We start from the raw sequence: 22,223 nt of genomic DNA, 5'->3' as shown, positions 1-22,223 counted from the left end.
AGTGGATTTTATTTCAGGCTTTAAAATAAAATTAATCTTTGGCCAGAAACCAAGAAATTCAGCTCTTGTGGTAACTTTGAAAAAGTTCTGAGTGTGTGAAGTTTTATGGTGAATACTAGAATGGAAAACTGTGAGCAGCTTTAATTACACAATTTATTAAGAAAGGGGAAAAAAATGAAAGAGGAAAGGTACTATATCTGTAAAGTAAAATCTTCTGTTACCATCCCCAAGGCTCTATCTCTCTTAATCTCTCTACACTAGATAAGTACAGCCATGATTAAATTCAATACAACATATATTCAGACTAAAAATAAGCAACATTTGTTATCTGCAATCATTACCTGCATATGCAATGCTCAGAGCTCCTCAATAAAATAGTAATGAAAGGATTTAATGAAAAGCCCAGAAGTTTAATAGTCAAATTACCTCAAATCATAAATAGTGCATATTTTAAATAGGACCTCTCATTTTATTTAATGAGCAGCAATTCCAAGTGCTAGGTAAACAATGTATTTCTTTAACAAAGATGTCATGTCTGCAATGACACCTTGGAAAACAGGCTGAGGCAGCTAAGCTGGGCTTCAGTCTTGCAAGGTTTTAAGCATTCAAGCCTTTATTCAGGAAAACATTTTCATTTGTGTTTAGATGTTTACCAACGTGGTTTTCTGCATAAGGATTGGAATGCTGAGCAGCTGGCAGTATGGAAAGCATAATCCTGGAAAATCTGACAGATATAAGCTAAAAATGCAACATTTGCCAGTAAATGTATTCCATTTATGTCCTCTCTTCTAAATTATTTCTTTGGTAATCTGTCCTGAAAAACTGTGGCGCTTAGAATAGCACTTGTTTTTTATTAAACAAATTATCCTGAGGTGTGTTTGCCAAATTCTCCAGGATCTCAGGAGAATAAATTGCATGCAGAGTTTTACTTCAGTGACTTCCAGTGGAAATTCTTCTTATCAATACTCTGTCAGTTATTCTGCATAAGTCTGTAGCTCATAAAAAGCTACTTGATCTGTAGCAAGGGAAAACTGAAGATGGATTTATCCATGCGGGAGATATGCTACGATTAGCAAAACATCTTCATCCTTAGCTTCTGCTTGCCTGCCATTAATTTTAGGGGTTTACAGGTTTCCATCCTTACCTGATGGTCCCATCAGCATCTGCTCAATTCATGGAAAGACTCTTGTTTTTAAAGAGCTCCTGATTATATAGTTTGGGTAAGATCCACAAACGACCAACAAAATCTCTGAAGCCACACGGTGCCTCCTCTGTATCATAGAAAATGGGGTCTGAAACCCTCTGCATTTTGCCAATGAGCCTGTTCTGAGTTGCCACGATGCTTTGTGCAGCTACCTTAAATTCCTTTGTGGACCTTGCTTCAGTGCTCACAAGTACAATCTCCATAAATGACCCCACATGTAGCAGGTGCTTACATCTATTCTGAGGAGACCCCACAGCTGGCCATGGATCAATCCAAAGTGACCTGGTAATGCCAGATGCTAACATCTGCCCATCCCTGCTTGGTCTTTAAAGCTCCTAGCTGTTGTGCCAGAGTGGCTGCTCTACAGAGCTCTGATGGAGCCAAGGAAACCTGAGGAGGACCTGGATATGGACACCTGGGTTTTCAACTGAGACAGTCTCTGCAGCACATTTAGTGCATCCTTTGACGTAACCGCAGTACAGAGCTGCAGGAGATGAGAGAAGGAGAAAAGAAAATCCTCTTATATAATCTCTCAAACTGAAGGAAATATTTTCATCACTGTATGTTTTTCTGGACTTTGTATCATTCTCTGTAGCATTTTCAGCACCCTGTATTCCATTGCTAAACATATTTTGAAATGCTAGTTACATGAGTTTACATCTCTTAGACCCTAATATGACTTCTTCTCTCCAGAAATTTCAGAAATAAATTGGTAATAGTGCTGAATAAACTTGGCTCCCAATGAAGTGTTTCAAAATAATGCTTTTGGAATATGTCGATGGTTACATCCCTGCTACTACTGACCCTCATAGCCAGTTATACTCATTAATCAAACCCACTCATAGCTTGTGCATTTACTTGGTTATTGCTCTTATTCCTGCTCTCTTTTCCACTTATGAGGCATGCGGCTTTCTTTAGCCCTGAGAATAACATTTACTTATAAAAGAAGTTTCTAGTATCTTTCTCTGTAAAATTTTCATTCCTTTTACAAGGAAAAATTTCTCTGACCATAATCAGAGCAATGACAATTTATAAAGTAAAATTCTATAATGCTAACAAGAGTAAAAAAAGGTATGCCAAAATATTTGTGGAGGAAAAAAAGAATTCTGGGAGATACATATTTGTATGTGTATGGAATAAAAATTGCTCCTACTTTCCTGGTGTTTTGACGAGCCTTAATAGTCACATTCAAATGCAAGGGATGGGAAGATTGGCTTTGCAGTGATCATTATGCCTAGCCCACTCAAACGTCAAAAATTTCAGAGCTAGGTAGAATTTGCATGTTATGTGCCTTACATTTTACTTATTGGAGATTGATAAAAAAAAAAGAAAAAAGACACTGAGTGAGTCCATGCACAGTTTCTTCTCACAAAAATAAAATTACTGATTCACCATCATATTTATTAGTTAGGACTTTTAAAACAATTCACAATTTTTTCAGGAAAAAGTTCTGAAATTCTTGCATATAAAGATGAATCTAGTGAGATAGCTAAATATAGTTGAATAGTGAGATTTTCTTTCTGTGGACTACATATCCAAAGTAAGCTTTTTAGAAAATTTTCAGGACCCCAGCATTTCTTTTTGAAATTGTCTCTGGAAGTGGGGCATAAATAGGCAAGTACGATGTAGCAGCTTTGCATCCCAATTTATGTGATGATTTTTGGAAGCACCATGTGTGAATTGCAGCTGCAGCCCAGCAACACACCGCAGGCACTGCCTTGCACTGAGCCTGCACGGCCTCAGGACAGAGGCTTGGCAGGCTCTGAACTCCTCTTGACCTGCCCACAGCTCCCTTTTATTTGGTTTAGCTGTCACAGGCGTTTATCTAATTGACCAGGCATCTATGGCTAATTTATCTGACTTTTTGTATGGTACAACTAGAGTTTTATTTAGACAATACTAACAAGCCATGACTCCATGGAGAATGAGTTACTGACATCACTGTGCAGTGCAGAGAAATACAAAGTTGTTACAACAGCAGAGGCATTGAGAAGTGGACTTGGAATGCAGCATGGCAGGGTAAAAGCACAGGATCATGGAATCATTAAGGCTGGAAAAGGTTTCTAAAATCATTGAGTCCTGTCATTAACCCCACACTGCCATGTTCACCACTAAACTATGTCCCCAGGTATCACATCCACATGGCTTGAATGCTTCCAGAACTTCCCTGGGCAGTCTGTTTCAATGCCCAACAACCCTCCCAGTGAAGAAATTTTTCCTAACATCCAACCTAAACCTCCCCTGCTGCAACCTGAGGCTGTTCCCTCTTGTGCTATCCCTTGTTACCTGGCACAGGAGACTGACCCCAGCTGGGTACAGCCTCCTGTCAGGGAGATGTAGGGACTGATAAAGTCCCCCCTAAGCCTCCTTTTCTCCAGGGTAAACAGGCATGGGGTGAGTTGAGAAACCCTGCCTGGGAGTATTTTAGAGCACAGGTGCCGACAGTCCTTACTCAGAACCTGGCATGTTTATATGTCCCATGGGAATAAGGAGACCCTGACATGAAGCTGTCCTGATAGTACCAAAACACCAAAGAAATTCCATCAAAACAAATAAATCTGATAGAGGAATTGCAGAACACTTGTTGATGACTTTCCTACTCAGCTGACATAGAGACATTAGTTTGCCACTTACATTCTTAATGTATCACACATCTACCCTGTTATCAGAACTAAATTCCACATCCACCTCTGCACAGTCTGTTTTATGAGCATGAGTGCAAACAGCGTCTTGCATGATATAAGTTGGTTTATGTGGGAGCACATGGGTTACTATTGGTTACCATGCATTAAAAATTAAGTTAAATCAGAATCATTGTTTAAAAAAGAAACAACAAAAACCAGTTTAATTTTCACCATTTGCTGACTCTTATTTTGTGAATGAGTTAGCTACATCATGATGTAATTAAAGACATGTGTATTGAGCAGCTATTTTCTGTTCATTCAGCTCTTTCTTTAGATGTATTTCTATCTAAAAACATTCCAGTAATGATACTTCCATGATCTCAGACAAATAAGAATTATTGATATACTCAGAATAAACCTATACTAGTTTCACATTTATTTTCGACTGGCTTTCTAAACATTGAGGACTTACCAGACCCACTTGCTTTACCAGCAATAAGGGCTTTAATGTTGCTGGTAAGCACAAGTCATTCCCTAAGGAATGGTTAGGGATTGTTTCCTCCTCCATCATGAAATGGTTCAGCATCATACCCAGTCTTCATCAAACACAAATAATAAGGGACATTTATGTGCTTATTAATGTTGTAGAAATGTTTTACACTTTCATGCAGAGAAGATATCACTTGGCTTAGCACAGCAAGTAGGACACTAGTCCTTTAGCTGGGGTAAGCATTCCATGTACCTGGCTCCCAGCCCAACACCAGGAACACTTCATTATAGAGCTCTTCTATGTACTGAGATGGAGAAGATGAGAATGAAAACATTCCCTGAATAAGGATTTATATTCAGCTTAATGTGAATTTATGTTCAGTCTAACTTGAATTTATAGCTGATTCTAGTAGGCCAATTAAAAAAAAGTATTTTAAATTTGCAAAAAAAATGCTCAGGAGTGCTACTCAATAAGCAAAACTGCTGACACTTCTGACACTTCACATATTTGTTTTTAAACATTGACAGAGAGTGATGAGAAGATGACTACATCATGAGTGACTGATTCCAGAAGTGACTTCCTTCTGGGTGAAATTGCCATGCAGACAAAATACAGAAAAAAACTGTGCAAGAATTTTGAAAAACCACAAATATGGGTGCCTCATGGGGTACTACAGAACAAGGACCTATTTTTTCCATTTCTCAAGTCTAATTGAGCAATAGGATTGGGGGTTTTGAGTTAATGTTTTTTAAAGAGATGGCTGGAGGGCATCCATGATTTCCTAATCTCACTCACTGAGAAGAGAATTGAGCTTTTTAATTTAAAGTGAGATTTTAGAGCAATCATTTATAAAAGTAATGTACATCATTGGGGAAGAGATTTCACATAGAATACTAACAAATTACAATTATATACCATAAGACAAAGCCAGAAAAAATGAAGTGAGCTCAAGCTAAAACCAACCTAGCCAAATCACATTTCAGTAATGGTTGTTTACTCCTTCTCTTGAGATTTGTTAGCTATAGTGGAAATCTACAGGAGATGAGTAACAGCAACAGGCAAAAATCATGCTCCAAGTGCCTTAGATTTCACATTTCGAGATGCATAGAATGGTTAAAAAAATTAAAAAAGGAGAGAAGGGGATGGGACAGCAGAGCAGCAGCAAAAAAAAAAAAGTCAAACAAAAAAGAAACCTTCGGATGTTCACATAATTCCAAGATGAAACCCTTTACACTTAGATATAGCTAGATACTTTCAAATAAAGCAGATCAACTCAAGCCTAACCCTATGACTGATGCAGAAGAATAGCTGTAGCTATTTCTCCCTTTTCTGTTTGTTTCTAATGCTTTTGCTCACTGCTAACACAAATATCCATAACCACAGTGAAAAAAGATACAGAAGTGGATTATATAACTTCCAGTAAATAAAATATAAAGAAACATCGTCATACAAAATTCCAGCTCAAAAAAAAAAACAAACATTGAAATAATCATCTTAAGTTACAGAGGTTTATCTGAATCATCTGATCACATCATAGACTCCTCCAGAGCTCTAGTAACTATAAATGCTGCACTTCAAGCCCAGGCTGTTCAAAATGAATGATGTATGCTTATTTCTATAATTATCTTTCTGTTCCTTACTGGCCTAAAGTTTCCTTCATCTCTTTACACTTCGCTATCCTCCCTCGGAGTTTCATACAATTCCACTCCATACCCACGAGTTTTTTTTATTTTTTGTGGTGTAATTCAGATTTGGTTAATTTCACCAACTCACAATAAATATTTTGTTTACTTTGGTGTAATTCAGCTTTGGTTAGTAACACCAACCTGTTCTGATAGACCTGGAGATGTATATGCACTATCAATTTATTTAACAATACGCCTCAATGGTCTGCTGAAGAAATAGATTCTAGACTGGGTGCTACATTTCATCTTTTGGTTCTTTGCCAGAGCTGCTAACACTGGTCTGTTTCTGGTAATTTTTGTGACAACTGGCTGTGAGGCCACAATGTTGCAACTAGAAATATTTTAAAAGGGACAATAGCCCTCATGGTCACTCACGACTTGAATCCAATCAGTTGTGTAATGCAAGAATTGCACTACAATTTTTCAGCACAGTGAACTAGAAAACACTGTAAATACTGCAAACCAGAAGGTTTATTGTTAGCACTCTCAATGAAGGGGTTTTTTTAAAAAGTGTTTCCATGAACTGACAGGAAGGAAACAAAACATAAACCAAGTAAAATTTTTCATTTCAAACCTTTCCTTATAAACACTTGCTGTAGCCAAATTCAACAGAATCTGAAAAAATGGAAAACAAATGCTTTAACTACTGCACTTAAGATGCAATAATTTTTAGCTATTTTAAACTATTGTTAATGTGAGTGCGTGTCTTGGGCAAGATGTAGAAGGACTGGAAGCTAAACCAGTCTGCTATGACTGACACTTTTATAGACACTGATACAAAACCACCACTGCCATATAATATTTTAGAAGTCTGTGAAGAGGTTTAAGAACTGGACTTTACTCAAAAGGGCTGACAAGCACCTGTGAGGTTGCTGGGAGTTGCTGAATGGCTGCAGGAAAGCTTGTAAAATCCACAGCATGATCCATAGGTACTGTGCTGCCAGGTATCATCTCTTCAGGGGAGCAGAGTGTAAATGTTCACAGGAATCCAGACAGCCTTTAAAGCTCAGGGCAGGCAGAGTTTTCAGAAATGACTGATTGCTGGCAGTTTGGGGCCTTCATGTTCAGTAAAGATGACTGAGAAGTCATTGCTGGGAGCATTCATTTGTGCTCCTCTAGTAATTTCTGGCTCTTAAAAAAACCATTTTGAGACTTGTGTGCTCAGTCCCATAATCTAAGTGTTTCAGCTGTACCTATTTCTTTATGAGAACTGCAATATTCTTTTAATAATTATTTTCGTATGTCCTTCAGTCCCTCTGCGACTTAGGGATGGCAGAAAAATTCGGCTTTGATTTGTTTTAAATAATCATTTCATGCCAAGATTTTAACTAAATTACATAATTTGAGTAGTATACATGGAATGATAGCTGCAGCAGAAGCAGTGCCTAGGAAATAAACTATCTTCTACAGGTGATTTACCTAAAATCCACCCCACCCAAAACCATTGAATAGAAGTCAAAATAATTTTCTTTCCTCCTGTGAACTTCCTCAGCATCCCTTACTACATGACTACAACAAATGGCCAAAATACAGCTTATACACCCTTGTAGCCTTCACTGTAAACTCTGTGAATCCCAGATTTCAGGCTCTTCTGGAACATTATAGCTTCATCCAGAACTGTAGTTGCAGCAGCACCACAAATCTAGGTGAAGGGAGTAGGGCTACAAGACAGTTTCTCAGTGATTTCTTAGCCCAAATTTTTCAACTTCATTTTCTGTTGTGGAGCTTCTGATAACTGACTAGATCTCCTCCCCTCTAAGAAAAGCATCCAAGTTTCCATCTTTGATGTGGGAAATGATTTGGGAAATTATTAATATTTACATTACATGATTTGTAGTCCTAATAAAATCAAAGGTTGGGTATTTGTGGTGAATATTTAGTAGTAAAAGAGAAAACAGGTGCCATTTTTATGGCAAGAACAGAAACTCAGTCCTGCACATAGCCTTGGGATTTAAGCAACACAAATGGACAGAACAGAAACACAAACAGGACAAGAGAATCCATGGCACAGCTTTGTGAAAACATTTTCTGCTTCAATCAAGATACCTTTCTGTAAAATGTGAGTCAGCAAGGGAGAATTTAGACACAGATTTCCAGAGACACTGTATTCTCTTGCACATCTGCTATTTGCACATCCTCATACGTCACATCTGCACACAGCATCTCTGTACCCACAGTGGGAACCTGGAACCCATCTTGCCTTCCCACTGACCCTGTTACCACCATGAATAATGTATTACCATAGATTAAGGTAATTTTTTATGCACATCAGAGAATGAATCGAACTTGGCTCTTCATTAAATTAAACAGTGCTAGTTAAAATGCTAGGTGAACTGGCAAGCCTTGTTTTGCTTCTTCCCTGAGAGGTAGAAAACATTGATGTTTTCAATGGAAAACTCAGTTCAAGTAGTTTATTAAATCTTTGCTGAAAGATCTAGAGCTTATTTTGTATAAAAGATGAAGTTGCCCAGATTTTTTGATAAATAAACTTAAATTTTTAATTAGATTTAAATTATTTAGTCATTAGCTATTCAATACTGCTATAGGTCTTTCCCTTTAAGCACTTAGTGGCTACTCTGATTCTGCTTGTAAACAACAATGCAATAGTAGCAATTAACTCTTAGGTGAAGTTTCACAACAAAATTCTTCGTAATAGCTAAAATTAATTCTGTATATTTAGAAAAATTAGAGGACAGAGCCACAGCAGGTACAAACTAGCATAACTCATTTAAAGTCACTGGAACTACAGAGATTTTGATGAGTTTATATGACCTCATATCTGAAAGCTGAAAGACTGACCAGCTATGAAATGGTTTGTTTTGTTGTTTTTTTTTTTTTCTTTTGCCAGAGGAGAATATCCTTTCCCTTCTACTCCTTGCAATAAGTTGTGAAAATCATGTTCTCGTGGATTCGGAAATAATATCTTATTTCAAAGGGATATCCTTTGAGAGCTATTGCTCACTACTTAAATCAGATGTACCCAATCTGTCCCCCAATTGAGACTGTAAACTTATTGCTGCTGTCTATGGTACTAAATAATGCATGGCCTATCCCTACCAACACACAGTAGTGTCTTTCCAAGGAGCATTACATATGATTCTCCTGGAAATCACAGAGTGTCTCTGATATAGAGATGACAGCAGAGATCATCCCAAGTTATAGTGTTGACTTTATGTCAGCAATTAACTAAAACCCAGTAGTTTTGAAATGGATAACCTATGCTTTATATTGATTTTTGTACTAAAGATTTAAGCCAAAGGCTTGAAAGCATACTAATGTAAGACAGTTACTTACCATTAACATATCTGTTAAGTTTTACTAAAGTGAAGGTTATTTTTACATGGGCATCAAACTAACTTCTAGGGAAATGAAAGCACAAAAGAAATCATGCTGAATCTAATTTTAAAAAGTAGATTCCCAAACCATAATGTGGACTTTTGTGGCTTTGGTCTGCTAAGAGGATGGCGTATCAGCACACTAATGAAACATTTAAGTAATGGGTTTGACCATGTCTTCTGAAGAAGGATCAATAAAGAAGATGGAAAAAATTGTTTTCCTAACGTATCAGTGATTTCCCAGCAGAGATGTCCTTTTCTACAATTTTAATGCATTTTCAGTATAGAAATAATGCCTTTAGTGCTAAGGGGCCCAGGAAGGAAGCTATAACAATAATTTCAATAATTCTTTTTCCCTTAGTTGGTGACCCCAGCTCCAGCTGCAGTGGGTACCTCTGCCCACAGGGATTACACTTGCACCAAAAATGATTAAATGTTACCGAGAGAGTATTGCAAAGAAATGTATAGATCAAATGCACTGGAAAAGATCTGAAGAATAATTTCTGAACATTTAGTTTGCATCAACCTCAGTTTGTGCTAAAGTTGCTCCTCACCAATGAGCACTCAGAAGAGCTTTATAAATGTTATAAATCAAGCAACAGCTTCAATGAAGGATTAGGATTAGTATGTGTTTGTTTTAGAAAGGAAGCTAAAAAACATTAGTTTAGCCCCTGACATGGCAAAAATCTCATTGGCAGAATGAGGTTTTTATGTAATTGAAGAGTGAGATACTATTTTATAGATCTTTACATATATAATTAAGAAAATCAGATCTAAATTAATAAATGCTTATTAGCACCAGTAATTTCTGCCCTCTTCCTGCTTTGTGAAGATATATTTCAAATAAATTGAGACATACAAATGTCTCCCTGCATATTAAACACTTGTGGTTATACACACACACACATATATATGTGTAAGTGATTACCATCAGAGCCACCACATGCAGACTCAGCTGGCAAACTGAGAAGGGATTGGATCAGATGATCTCCAAAAGTGCCTTCAATTTTAATTACTCTATGGCTTGAAGTTTCAAGCTTGGGTTGTGACCCTCTTAAGTAATCTCTTTTTTAGCAAGGACATGTATGGATTTATGGATTTATATAAAACAGTGTTGCAGACATCTTGCAGTGGCACTAATATCACAGTGGGAATATCTCAAATGGTGAGATTTTGTATCAGTATCAGAAAGACAAACTTTCAAAAATTTAAAGTTTAATCTTCAAATAGGTAAATATGTGTTTATCTTCATATCTATATTACTAGATTTGAAAATTTCTAGCAGTCAGAAAAATATAAATAGATTTCAATATGCATTTGGGTATAATCTAGGCTTTAACAAATTTGACTTGGGCATTAAAAGTACTTGCAAAATTTCAGGCATAGAATCAGAAGGACTGATCTTAAAGTCTTAAGGAGATGAAAAGGGCTTTGTTATTATAATTTTCATTGTATTAATGGCATTGCATGGCTAAAGCTCTGCTCATTTAGATAGAGAAGCACCTCTCATTTTTCTGACTGGAATGCAGGTTTACACAGACAGACAATTGCATACCCATGCTCACTTCTCATCCTTGTGGAATTCTCATAAAAGCTGGAATTCAGTAGCATTTGGCTGTGTTTTCCTCCCACCAATTTCATAAAGTATTTGCTGGTTTTGGAGATGTGGAGTGCTCAAATGGCTTGAAATGAGAGATAAGCAAACAAACAGCTGTTTCTGTGGTACAAATAATTGCCAAGAAGGAATAGAAGTTTCAGTTACTGTGGGCTGTTGTTCAATTTATGTTGTTCTAGATCTGAGAAAACTTCTAGACAAACATATTTTTAATCTCGCACTGTCTAGTGGACCAGACTCTCTACTTAGCTGGTTTGAGTTTTGAAGCTTTCTCATTGTACTGATATTCAGTGACATGTTGCCTTTGTAAAGGAATGCATTTAATTTATTTTTCTTTTCCATTCAGAAGAAGATATTCTTCTCAGAGAATGGTTGTTTAATTGGTTATAAATGAGGAATAAGGTTTCTTATAAATAAAGTTATTTTTCTTCATTCACTTTGCATAGTTTGAAAACATATAATCTAGTGCCTTCTGTTTGCAAAGACTTTATTTAGAAGTATTTCCTTTCCTCCAGGAGAGAGAATCTGGCTTCAGTTATGTTTCTTTGAATTACAATTAAATCTTTGAACTCCAAACAACAACAACAAAAAAAAAATCTCCCAGTTTAATTAAATTTGCCTATTTGTCAGTACCAGCAGAATATTACGGACCATATTGCCAATTAAAACTTTGCTTTTGATTCCTAATAAAACACAACAGGTCCAGCATTGTGCAGCCAATTCCCGACCTGGGCAGCTCCCAGACCCCGTGGCTGGGGCAGCGTGGGTGAGGTGGTGCCTGGAGGCTGCAGTCGGTGCCTGGTACCCAGCACACACAACAGAGGTGTAGATCAGATTCATTAGCAGCTTCCAAGCTCAACTCAGAGCAGGACCAGCTCTCTCTCCATCAGCACATTCCCAGTTGCTACAGCCCTATGCAATCTCGAGCTGCTTCAAAAGTCCCAGCACCTGCTGGAAAGCTGTGTCCTACACTGAGAGGCAGAAGAGCTGCAGCTCTTCCCTGTTAGGCTGTGCCCAGGGGCAGAAAGAGCCCAAAGCCTCTTTCCTAATGAGATTGTATTCGTGCAGCTGGCTTACAGCTCCCAAACACCCCCAGGGGAAAGCCTTTGGGCCATGCAGCCTGGGTGCTAGGAGCTGGATGCAGCAGGAGAGCAGTGCAGGGCAGAGGGGGCACGGCCCCAGCTGGGTGAGATCGATGGTAACACAATGATTCTCCCGGCTCTGGGACCATCCATCCCTTCCTACTGCACCCACGGCCAGCTGGGCCTCTTCCAACCTCGTGTGCCATGCAGAACATCCAGCCCCATCAGAATCTGCTTCTCTGTGCTCTTTCTCACTCCAGATTCTGGCTGCAACTGGGAAGTAACTAATTTCTCTGCTTTTCAGTCTCTCACGCTATCCACCAGCTCAAGACATTTGTAGTAAAATTAAGATTTTCCATATCTAACCAGCAGGGTTTAAATTTTGTCACAGAAACAGGGCAGGACAAAAGGGCACTGGCATATCATGCAAATAAACATACAGTTGGCTAGCACTGATTACCACTGACATTCTGAAACTAAAATATCTGATTATGTCATATTCTAAAGTAGTTTCAATGCTCTCCTCTAGAACTGGAAGCACTGATTTTGGGAAAACCAAACATCCATTAAGACTAGTCTACACATTTCTGACTCCAAACTTGCTTTTTTTACTGTACTAAGCAGTTGAATTAGATCTGCTGTCACAGTTCTGAGTAGCATAAAAACCCCAGCAGACAGACTTTTTATCCTCTGTGGGTTGTGGTTAGCAAAAGTGAAAAGAAAAACCCCTGGCAAAAATCTGTACTCAACTTTCCAACTGCACAGTAGACTCAAGTTCATCAGAGTGGAGAAAAGCTGCATGAGAGGTTTGTCTGAATAAATATAATTATTGGTCTCATCAGTAATGTGTTTCATCAAGTCATTCTCTCCAACAGAAGCAACAACAATGTGGACATAATAAGTGATATTTTGGTGGAGAGTTACATAAGCTAAATGACAGATTTGTTTCATAACAGGTCCCACCTGAGTCAATGAGAGAAAAAATAGCCATGACAAAGGTGGTTAGCACTGATGCTCTTCTGAACAGACAGAATGTGATCTCAACCGTACTAAAACAAAATGCTGATAAAGTGAACTGTAACCTCAACTGTCACTTGGCATCTTTACTGGGAGTATAATTTTGAAAATGGGAAATTTTAAAAATGTTTTTACAATATTATAAAACTCTAAAATGTGTGTGTGTTGTCTTCCAAAGAAGTTACCTTCAAGTTTATATTTTTCAAGGCTTTTCTTTTTTTCATTTTTGTTTCTTTAATAGTTCCACACAAAAGGGAGATGATGATTATGAAGATTATACTTCAAATAAGACTTGGGTTCTGACTCCCAAAGTCCATGAGAGTGATGTGACTCTTATTTTAAATGGTTTGCTGGAAGGATATGACAACAAATTGAGACCTGACATAGGAGGTAGGTTTGTTTTGGTTTTAGACCCCTTTTGATTAAGCAGTGAAGAGAATTTTTATGCCATATTATGCTACTCAGGAAGCAGAATCCATTCAAAGTAGTTACGAGAATAAAATGCAATGCAGAAAAACATCAGAGGCATGTAAATTAGTCATGATTTTGGAAGCTGACATAAATTAAGATAGCTGAATCTACCCTAAGACATCTAATAAGAATGTTATAATTTGCTGAATCAGGCAGCTTGTGATGATTTACCTGCATATGATGTTCAGAATTTAACTTCTGGGTAAAGAAAATGCAAGTTTTTATCTTCTTTCTGTAGCTAAGACATTCTGTCAGAGAATCACAAATAATATATTGGAAAGAGAAGCCAAAAAGAGGCTAATACACCTAATCTTTGTATGATGTGATGGCTACAGAGCTCCAGCATCAGCAAGCCTGCACAGACTGATGCAGCCTGGCCCTCACTTGCCCAGCAGGGCAGGAGTGGCAGACTAGGGCACGGAGGAGGAGGCTCACAAGAGATAACTGCAGTCAACAAAGCCAGCCTGCCCAGATGACTCCCACAGCCAATGCAGGTGTTAGAGCCAAGGCTGGACTCAGAATGGAAGTCTTATTTGACTCAATCACCTTTTGGAGGGATCTTACTCTCCACTGATTACTGAAGTAACTCGAAGGAAAAAAATCTCCCTGTCTTGCTGAAAGTCAGTTTGAGAAGGTCCATGAGAGCACAGAGCAGCAGACAATACCTCTGCAGAAGAGGATACAGCAGTAATAAGTTTATAGAAAAAGGCACAGATTTCATGGATGAGGTAGACAGAGGAAAGCAGAAAGCAGCAAGGCTAATGAAGGAGGCTAACAAGTTTATAGACACTTATAAACTAAGGAATTTTTCACAGTGAAGGATAACATGAGTCTTTAACCTTCAGTGTATGTATACAGTGTAAATTAGCAGAAGAATTTATCTTCACTTAAACCAAGACTTTGGAAACAGAACAGAAGTAAAGCATTCCTAAAATCATCTGGGATAAAAACAATCATGCTGTAGCCAAGATATACAAGAAGAATAAAGCTGAAATGGAGTAATTTCAAGATAAAGTAATGTAACAACTATTCTTAATTTCTGCCTTAGAGCCTTAAGTATTTTGGCTTTGGGCTTACAAAATTATTACTTATCTACAGGCACCTATGCAGGCCACAGCAGTCACATTGCATTTGGCATTACAATGTAAAACAAGTGATGCAAGGCATCATAAGAGAAATAAGTTTGCTTTTGTTGATAGTTTTGATGCTCTGTTGTGACCTGAGACAAAATGCAGATCTTCTCAGTCAGATGAGCCTCTCTAAGCTATCAACATGGTTTCAGTATTTGTTCTCATAACATAAGGGAATTTGTTTTGATAGAATAAATGATACAAGAATCTGTCCAAAGTGTCTCCAACTAATTTTGAACTGAAGACACTGTTGCAAATATGTATTTATTTTATATGCATATTTAAATGCAAGGCAACCACAGAGAAGAGATGCCAGAGTAACATGCTCAGGCTTGACTTTCACATAGTTGATTTTGACCTTCATTGGTTACTGATTCTTGTTGTTTCTCTTGCAGTTAAACCGACAATAATTCACACTGACATGTACGTAAATAGCATTGGCCCCGTGAATGCTATCAATATGGTAGGTAAAGGATTGCCCATTTTCCTTGTTACAAAGTCTCCATCATTTTGACATTACAAGGCTTCCATTAGTTCTTAATGTTGTCCCATACCTATATTAATTTTAAAATATTATTTTAATTAAGGATGGGAGGACTCTATGAGCTACAAATCCATCAGAAAACTGAGCTATATGCTGAAAATGCAAAAATAATTGTTTTAACCTATCCTCACATTTTTATGTGCTCTGCTTTCAAATGCTTTGCAACAGTTTAACTCCGGTAAAACGAATTTTCCAGATTGCTACAAAATTGGGAAAACCATTCATGAGTGATATTACCACTCTTGCCACCATGAGATAATAAGTAAAAGGCCTAGAATTTCACCAAAAACTTCATCATTTCTGAGATCAACCAGAAGGCACAGGCAATTAGCCAGCTCAAGCTTTTCCTGTCCTAGATCCAAGGACATGAAAATTCTTTCTCTGACCTGAGCAGGTGTGGACTGAGATGTGGGGACACAGAATTAGAAAGGCACTCACTTGCACCTTAGTTTTAACCTCAATGGTAAAATAATAAATTGTTTTAAAACAATAATCTTTGGTAAAGCATGCCTCAAAACTTCACCAAAAGAGATCAGTTTTATCAGTTCTGGTATCACCTAGCTCACAGTATGTTCATATGAAATTAAGGAAAGCTTATCAGGAGTTATGTGGACTGCTGAGTGCTATGTTTTCATCAGTATTTCTGGTTAACACAACAGGAATATACAATTGATATATTTTTCGCCCAAACGTGGTATGACAGACGTCTGAAGTTCAACAGCACTATAAAAGTGCTCAGATTAAACAGCAACATGGTTGGGAAGATCTGGATACCAGACACATTTTTCCGAAATTCCAAGAAGGCTGATGCTCATTGGATAACAACTCCTAATAGGATGCTCAGGATCTGGAATGATGGCAGAGTCTTGTACACATTGAGGTATTTATCCATAACTTTAATTTCATTTTCTCTAAGGAAAGCCAAAGAGAAAAGTCCTGGGAATTCAGGCTATTTGACATTAACCTGAAGGGAAGAAACACTGGTTTAGAGTTGAAATCCAATGCAAATCAAAGTTAGTGTAATAAAGATGAGCCTAGATCAACTTTCTAAATGTTAAATTTGGACTTGGCTACACTACTATCTTGGGTTTTATTACCTTTCTCTTCAAATTCCTCGGTTTCTCTCACTAGAAAGAGATGTATCTGGTAGAACTTGGAAAGAGGCATCTACTATGAATGTATATTTAGTTGTGCTGGTGAGTCACAGCAAGCACCGATGATTCAACCACGATTAACCCAGAAATGAAATGTGGTAGTATCACACAGCTGGGATTCTGTCCTCAAGAGGGATCCAGAAGGGCTGGTTAATTTTTCTCAGTCACCTCCCCCAGGTTTAAGAACCACCCTGCCCAGCAGGGAATCAAGTATCTGTGGTACTGGAGATGATGAAAATGAGAAGAGGAAGGGAAATTAGATTCCTTCCTAAATCCCTAATGCAGAAAGGTTGCCTTTGGACTCCATTAACTTGGTGGTCCCAGCATTCCTCTGCATCCCACAGGATGAGACTCAGGTATTTGCCCATAATACCTTAACTCATTTACCTGGAGACAAACCAGGGCTCATCATTTAGACACCCCAGAACCAGCTAAGAGCAGAAACCTAGAGCTTTCCTAGAGATACCTTGTGGAACAAATATTTGACCCCACCCTTTTCCTTTTTCCATCTCTCATCCCACCTCTTCCCTCTCTTCCAAAGTCCAAGTATCCTGCAGTTTATGGCTGAGCTGGGAGTGAATGAAAAATGGTGGAGTTTGTACCAGAGGGTACATTTCATCTTATTTGGGATTTCTGAAAGTAATTGTCTTTACCTGAGCTTAGCACCTACACTATCTTAGTTATCATGGAGACTCTTCTAATATTCAGTGGTGACAAACACCTTTTGGTACATTTTACTTCTGATTAAATTTGAATATCTTATTTTGGAGTGAGAGGAAGTGTATCCTCAGAGTGCCTCTGCACTAGCTGTGAAAGGAGTCTAGATGGCTGTCTTGGATGCAGATGTCTAAATTTGGACTCCTATCCATCATTTCTGAAATAGACTCTTTGTCACATAAAATACATTTTCCTAATGCTTTATGGCATGTTGTGACACAAAGATTTGTCACTGCTCAGGAGATGACCTGTATATCTACCTACCTATGGATTTGTCAGTCATGAGTAATGCTGCCATTTCAGATGCACAGGAACAGAACTTTAATACCTTCTTCCATTACACAGTCCAGAAAGTAGCTGACCATGGTCTATGGAACCAAAAAAGAAATATTGCTTATCAGTAACCATGATGTCTTCCTATGCTTGGAATATCCCAGTAATTACACAGATAGCAATGCTTTACTTTACACAGATACACACACATATATATATATCCTGATCTCTTTCTTCTCAGGCTGACAATTGATGCCGAGTGTCAATTACAGTTACACAACTTCCCAATGGACGTCCACTCCTGCCCACTGGAATTTTCAAGCTGTAAGTAACATGTTTAAAAATATTCCTTTTTCTGACCCACACTAAACTTATTATAAATTTATTTTTAAATACTTAGAGTCAGTGAAGGTTATTTTCTTAATTAGACATATCCCACTGATTTTTATTTTGATTTTTTTTTTCAGTACATGGATTATATATGTTCACAAATATCATTAAGGAATGCTATAAAAATTATAAGATTTCTGGACCCTATGTGATTAATTTATGCTTATATATGACCATAAAACAAGGAACTTTTACTTTCAGCATCAAGGTGTCCTGGCCTTCCACTTTCTCTCTGTGCACAGGTGTTTTACTATTGCACTGGTTGGAGTCAAAAGTTTGACATTTTGTGGTTAGATCAAGGTGTGAATTCCTGGTTCAGCTGCAGATACATCTGGAGGATGGGCAAAACTGCATCCTATTAGGTCCACAAAAGTGGAAAAACCTATTTTTGAAAAATGTATCTCAAGTGCTATTATAATTTATAATTAATAAAATGTGACATTAAGTAAAAGGCACTAGTAACTTGAGAAAAACATATCTATAATTTACTTGCAATATGCTTCCCCAGTTTTTTTCCAGAAATAGCTAGTAGTATTTTTACTCCCCAAAGCACCCTAAAGCCTAGCAGTGACTATGAAACAAAGCATTGTGTATTTTCCATTGCAATCAGATGGCTACCCCAGAGAAGAGATCATTTACCAGTGGAAGCGCAGCTCGGTGGAGGTGGGGGACACCCGGTCCTGGAGGCTTTACCAGTTCGCCTTCACAGGACTAAGAAACACAACTGAGGTGGTGAAGACTACTTCAGGTAAGACAACGGAGGGATTTGCCTCCAGCTTCAGTTAGGATTTTATTCACAGAATTAAACCAAGAAAGATAGCTCTGCTTAGAACTTGGCATTTACACTGTGCTGAACAATTAAAACCTTTCCAATATCTATGGAACTGTCCAGACTTTGGCATCTCTGAACTTCTCACAGGAAGAAAAACCAGTTGTTGTCTATTGTCCTTTCTCATTCTCCATTAAAAAACCTCTGCCTGTCAGGAGAAAGCCACTGCTACAAAGGGTGGGTGGGTGAGGGAACTTGCATGGCTTTGGTGCAGAAAACAGCAGAACTGAGCCACTAAAGGATGACCTGACACTGCACTGAACATTTTACAATCCCCTTCCCACTGCCAGACACAGAAAGTAAGCCTGCACAGAAGTGAAACTCAAAGTTCCAACCTCTTTACTACAAAGGCTCCAAGTTTATTTTGCTCCCTAAGATAAGGCACATTCAACTTTCATTAAAGAGAACAGCCTTACAAATCAGAGTCTCAGTTGGCCTTCCTTCATATTTCTATCTCCTTGGAAACAAGCAATGGAATACAGAATGATGAGGAAGTACTCAGTGTTTAATAAATATAAAATTTTAACCCTACTAACTAAACAGAGAAATATATTTTTCTAGACGTATGTATTGTTTTATTTCTCGGTGGAAAGAAAACCAGTGACTATGAGGAGGAATGTAAAGAGGAACTGCATATTAATATTCTTGTGTATACATGGTATCTCTTGTCTTTCATTTCTTACTTTCAAAAAGAACAATGAAATGCAAGCAGGTTGGGATTTTTCTGGCTGCTTCCAATTTTTACTTTATAGTTACCTTACTTTATAGTTCTGGAAAGTATCTTAATTTAAATTCAGACATCTGTGTTTATTCTGACTTCAGAAATACCCCTACCCATTTTATTTCTGAAAGGCCGTTTTATTCAAAAAGGAAAGTGAAATACGCTAGAGTTGAGAGAAGCCTGCTGTACATTACACAGGAGAACAAGCAAAGAGATGGAGAATTAATTCAAGTTCCAGCTCCTTAATCTCTGGACATTAAACACCAATGATGTGTTCAGTCTCTTGAGCAGGGCAAAACCAGAAAGCAGCAATGTATGCCTCATGGAGTCTTCTGCCATTTTAGCCAAGGAAGGTTTTTAGTCAAGTACTGAAGAAAGCAGTTAACTTTTCTAATTTTCTCAGGAAAACAAACATAAAGGTGCAAAAGAAGACAGGAGAGCACCGTGTTTGTGAGCTGCTGATAACCACCATTACACAGGGCTCTCAAAACAAAAATATAAGCAGCAATAAAAGCATCTCCCCTCAGACAGCACAAATGGCAGCATTGCACCCAAGCGTGCTTCCAGTCTCATCCTGCCCACATTGAAAATGATCTATAATTCAGCCTTAATTTGAGTTTCTTCTATTTGCTATTTTCTTTAATTTTCTGCTTGAGCCATTCCCTAATCAACTCGTTTTATTTTTGACCAGAGATAGAAAATAATAAAATCTGGACATGCTACAAACTTCCTATACTCTGATTGAGTAGGCTGGTGACTCAAAAACATTCTCTAGTGCTCTGTTAATGTGAGTGAGGTGCATACTGGGAAATAAACTGTAAAACACAAAAGAGCAAAAAATCCCTTTCTCATGCAAAGAAAACCTTTATTTTTCAGTGTAGTCATTCAAGTTGTTAGTGCTCACCTGGAGTACTCCCACAATTTGGCATCCATAGTTTTTAACGTGATGACACACACCAGTCCATCTTATTTGCATTAAAATAAATTAGCAGCTAGCATGCACATGAAAGCAGTGAAAAGATGTCACTCAATTGCTAAGTTAAAAATCACATGCAATCTACTCAGCCTGCTGCTGCTGCTTTCACTGGCCTGCTGTGTATAAAAATTTTGAAAAATCTCCTGTGTATGTATATCCTCTGCTGCAGTTAACCCTGTGTTTGATTTTCATTGCTCCTCTTGTTTTTATAACCACAGAAAACTAGATTTTATTTTGATCTAGGTGTGGCATCTAAATAATAGAAGGCAGGGAAAAAACCCAACAACATAGCAGTTGACATGAATCTGGTCTATTTCTTACAAATATTTTTTTAAAGCCAGCAGAGCCTAAATGATCTTCATGTGCCTTCCTTAAGTGACTTATTATCATGCTGGCAACTGTATTAAGTCCATTATTCCTCAGCCAAACCCACACTCTACCTATTATTACACCCTTAGCATGTGCATGTTTTCAAAAGTTCTATGAACAGTAAAGACAAAAAAGAAAACTATTCCAAGTTTAACAGCAACCTAGGTGCAGCCAGAGTACCCTAGTTAAATGTTTGAGTACCCATACAGCTGAAATAATCTTGACACTTTATGCAATTACTTTCAGTGCAGAATTTCAGTACAAACTAATGCCAATGCTCTGGCAGAGATAGAGCCCAAGGTACAGTGGAGGAGGCAATGGAAAAATTAATGAGATATTGGAAAGAGGGCTATACTATATTCCCACAAACTCTTCCCCAAAATTAAATTTAGGTGGAAAAAAACCCAGAGAAAGTGAAACAAAAGGAGGAGTGTTAGAGAATACAAAATTGAACAGTTAGAGAACAAAAGGATCTTGGGGCAAATGTTGAGGCATTTGAAACTGGAGTAAACCTTCTGTGTCTGTATTTACTCAATTGCAAAACAGATTTTTGTTTCCAGCTTCATACTTCCCAGCAACCAACACCTTCTCATCCTTGAGGGCTGTTTTTGCTTTGTGTCTGGAGAGAGAATCAGGATGGCTGAGGTTTGGCCATCACAAACTCCACTACTCTTTCTGTCATGCCAAAGCTGAACATTAGAGCTGTGGGCTGGGTTATGGGCAGAGAAGGTCAAGGCTTGAGTGTAACTTCCTAAGACCTGATGGTTCTTGCTGAAATTAATAAATTTATCTGCTGCTTTTCCTTTGCACGCACTGCAGAAATACAAGATTAACTCAGAGGGCCAGATGTCAAAATTCTGTCCCTTAGTTAGCAAATCCCAGAAAATCCCAGCAACAGCTGAAAAAACCTAATTGGAATATTACAAACCATCCCTCTGTTTCTCTTATCTGAAGTAAGTCACCCTGAATTACCAGCTTCTCTTCAAATGGAACATTTACATGCAACTTTAATTTCTTTGAAAGTCACTAACCAAGCAGTAAGAAATAAGCAAATGGAATCCAATTTAAGAGTCCAGTAATAGTGGGGACTCTTAAAGAAGTTAACTATAAACCTTCTGCCTTATGGACATTTCATTAAAATAACTAAATAGTCCATATACAGTATCTGTATTTTTTTTTTTTATTTATTTTTCACTAAAATCTGCCTTGTTTAAACAGCATTAGTTTAGTTTAGATTATTTCCAATATAGTACATGTGGGGACTTAATGTCATCTGAGTTATATTAACTATTACAGTTGGCTTCACACACTGAGATGTGTTTAAAGTATTTTGTGCTATTGATGTATGTGAATAATCACTGCTCAAAGAGTGCATATCTTATTAAGAAACTAGCATTTCTTGTGTGTCACCTTCTTGCTTACAGTGTAAGACCCCGTCCAGTGAATGGCAATGAGATTCTCCAATAAAAAAGAGATGAACTGATGGAAAAGTCTTGAGAACAAAAATTCACCAACTTGCAAAATTTGGATGCACACTGCTAAAACAAACTAATAACAAACTAACAAGTAGTTCTTACAAAGAAAGCAACAAGTGATA

At 37.7% G+C, this 22,223-nt stretch overlaps 1 protein-coding gene across 3 annotated transcripts in view; it reads left to right on the top strand.

The window, feature by feature from the left end:
* The window catches only part of GABRG2 (gamma-aminobutyric acid type A receptor subunit gamma2), a 63,837-nt gene that overhangs the window by 11,217 nt on the left and 30,397 nt on the right, over positions 1–22,223 (top strand). For all 3 annotated transcript variants that reach the window (XM_085591199.1, XM_085591198.1, XM_021549499.4), the window contains 5 exons: positions 13,294–13,442; positions 15,049–15,116; positions 15,857–16,077; positions 17,583–17,665; positions 18,342–18,479. In XM_085591199.1, coding sequence (XP_085447325.1) covers positions 13,294–13,442; positions 15,049–15,116; positions 15,857–16,077; positions 17,583–17,665; positions 18,342–18,479 — 659 coding nt within the window. The remainder of the gene's footprint in view (positions 1–13,293; positions 13,443–15,048; positions 15,117–15,856; positions 16,078–17,582; positions 17,666–18,341; positions 18,480–22,223) is intronic.

The sequence above is a fragment of the Lonchura striata genome, chromosome 13, assembly GCF_050655825.1.
Source record: "Lonchura striata isolate lonStrDom1 chromosome 13, ASM5065582v1, whole genome shotgun sequence".
Lineage (NCBI taxonomy): Eukaryota > Metazoa > Chordata > Aves > Passeriformes > Estrildidae > Lonchura > Lonchura striata.
The sequence above is the reverse complement of the archived record's forward strand: the minus strand, read 5'-3'. Positions and strand labels throughout refer to the sequence as shown.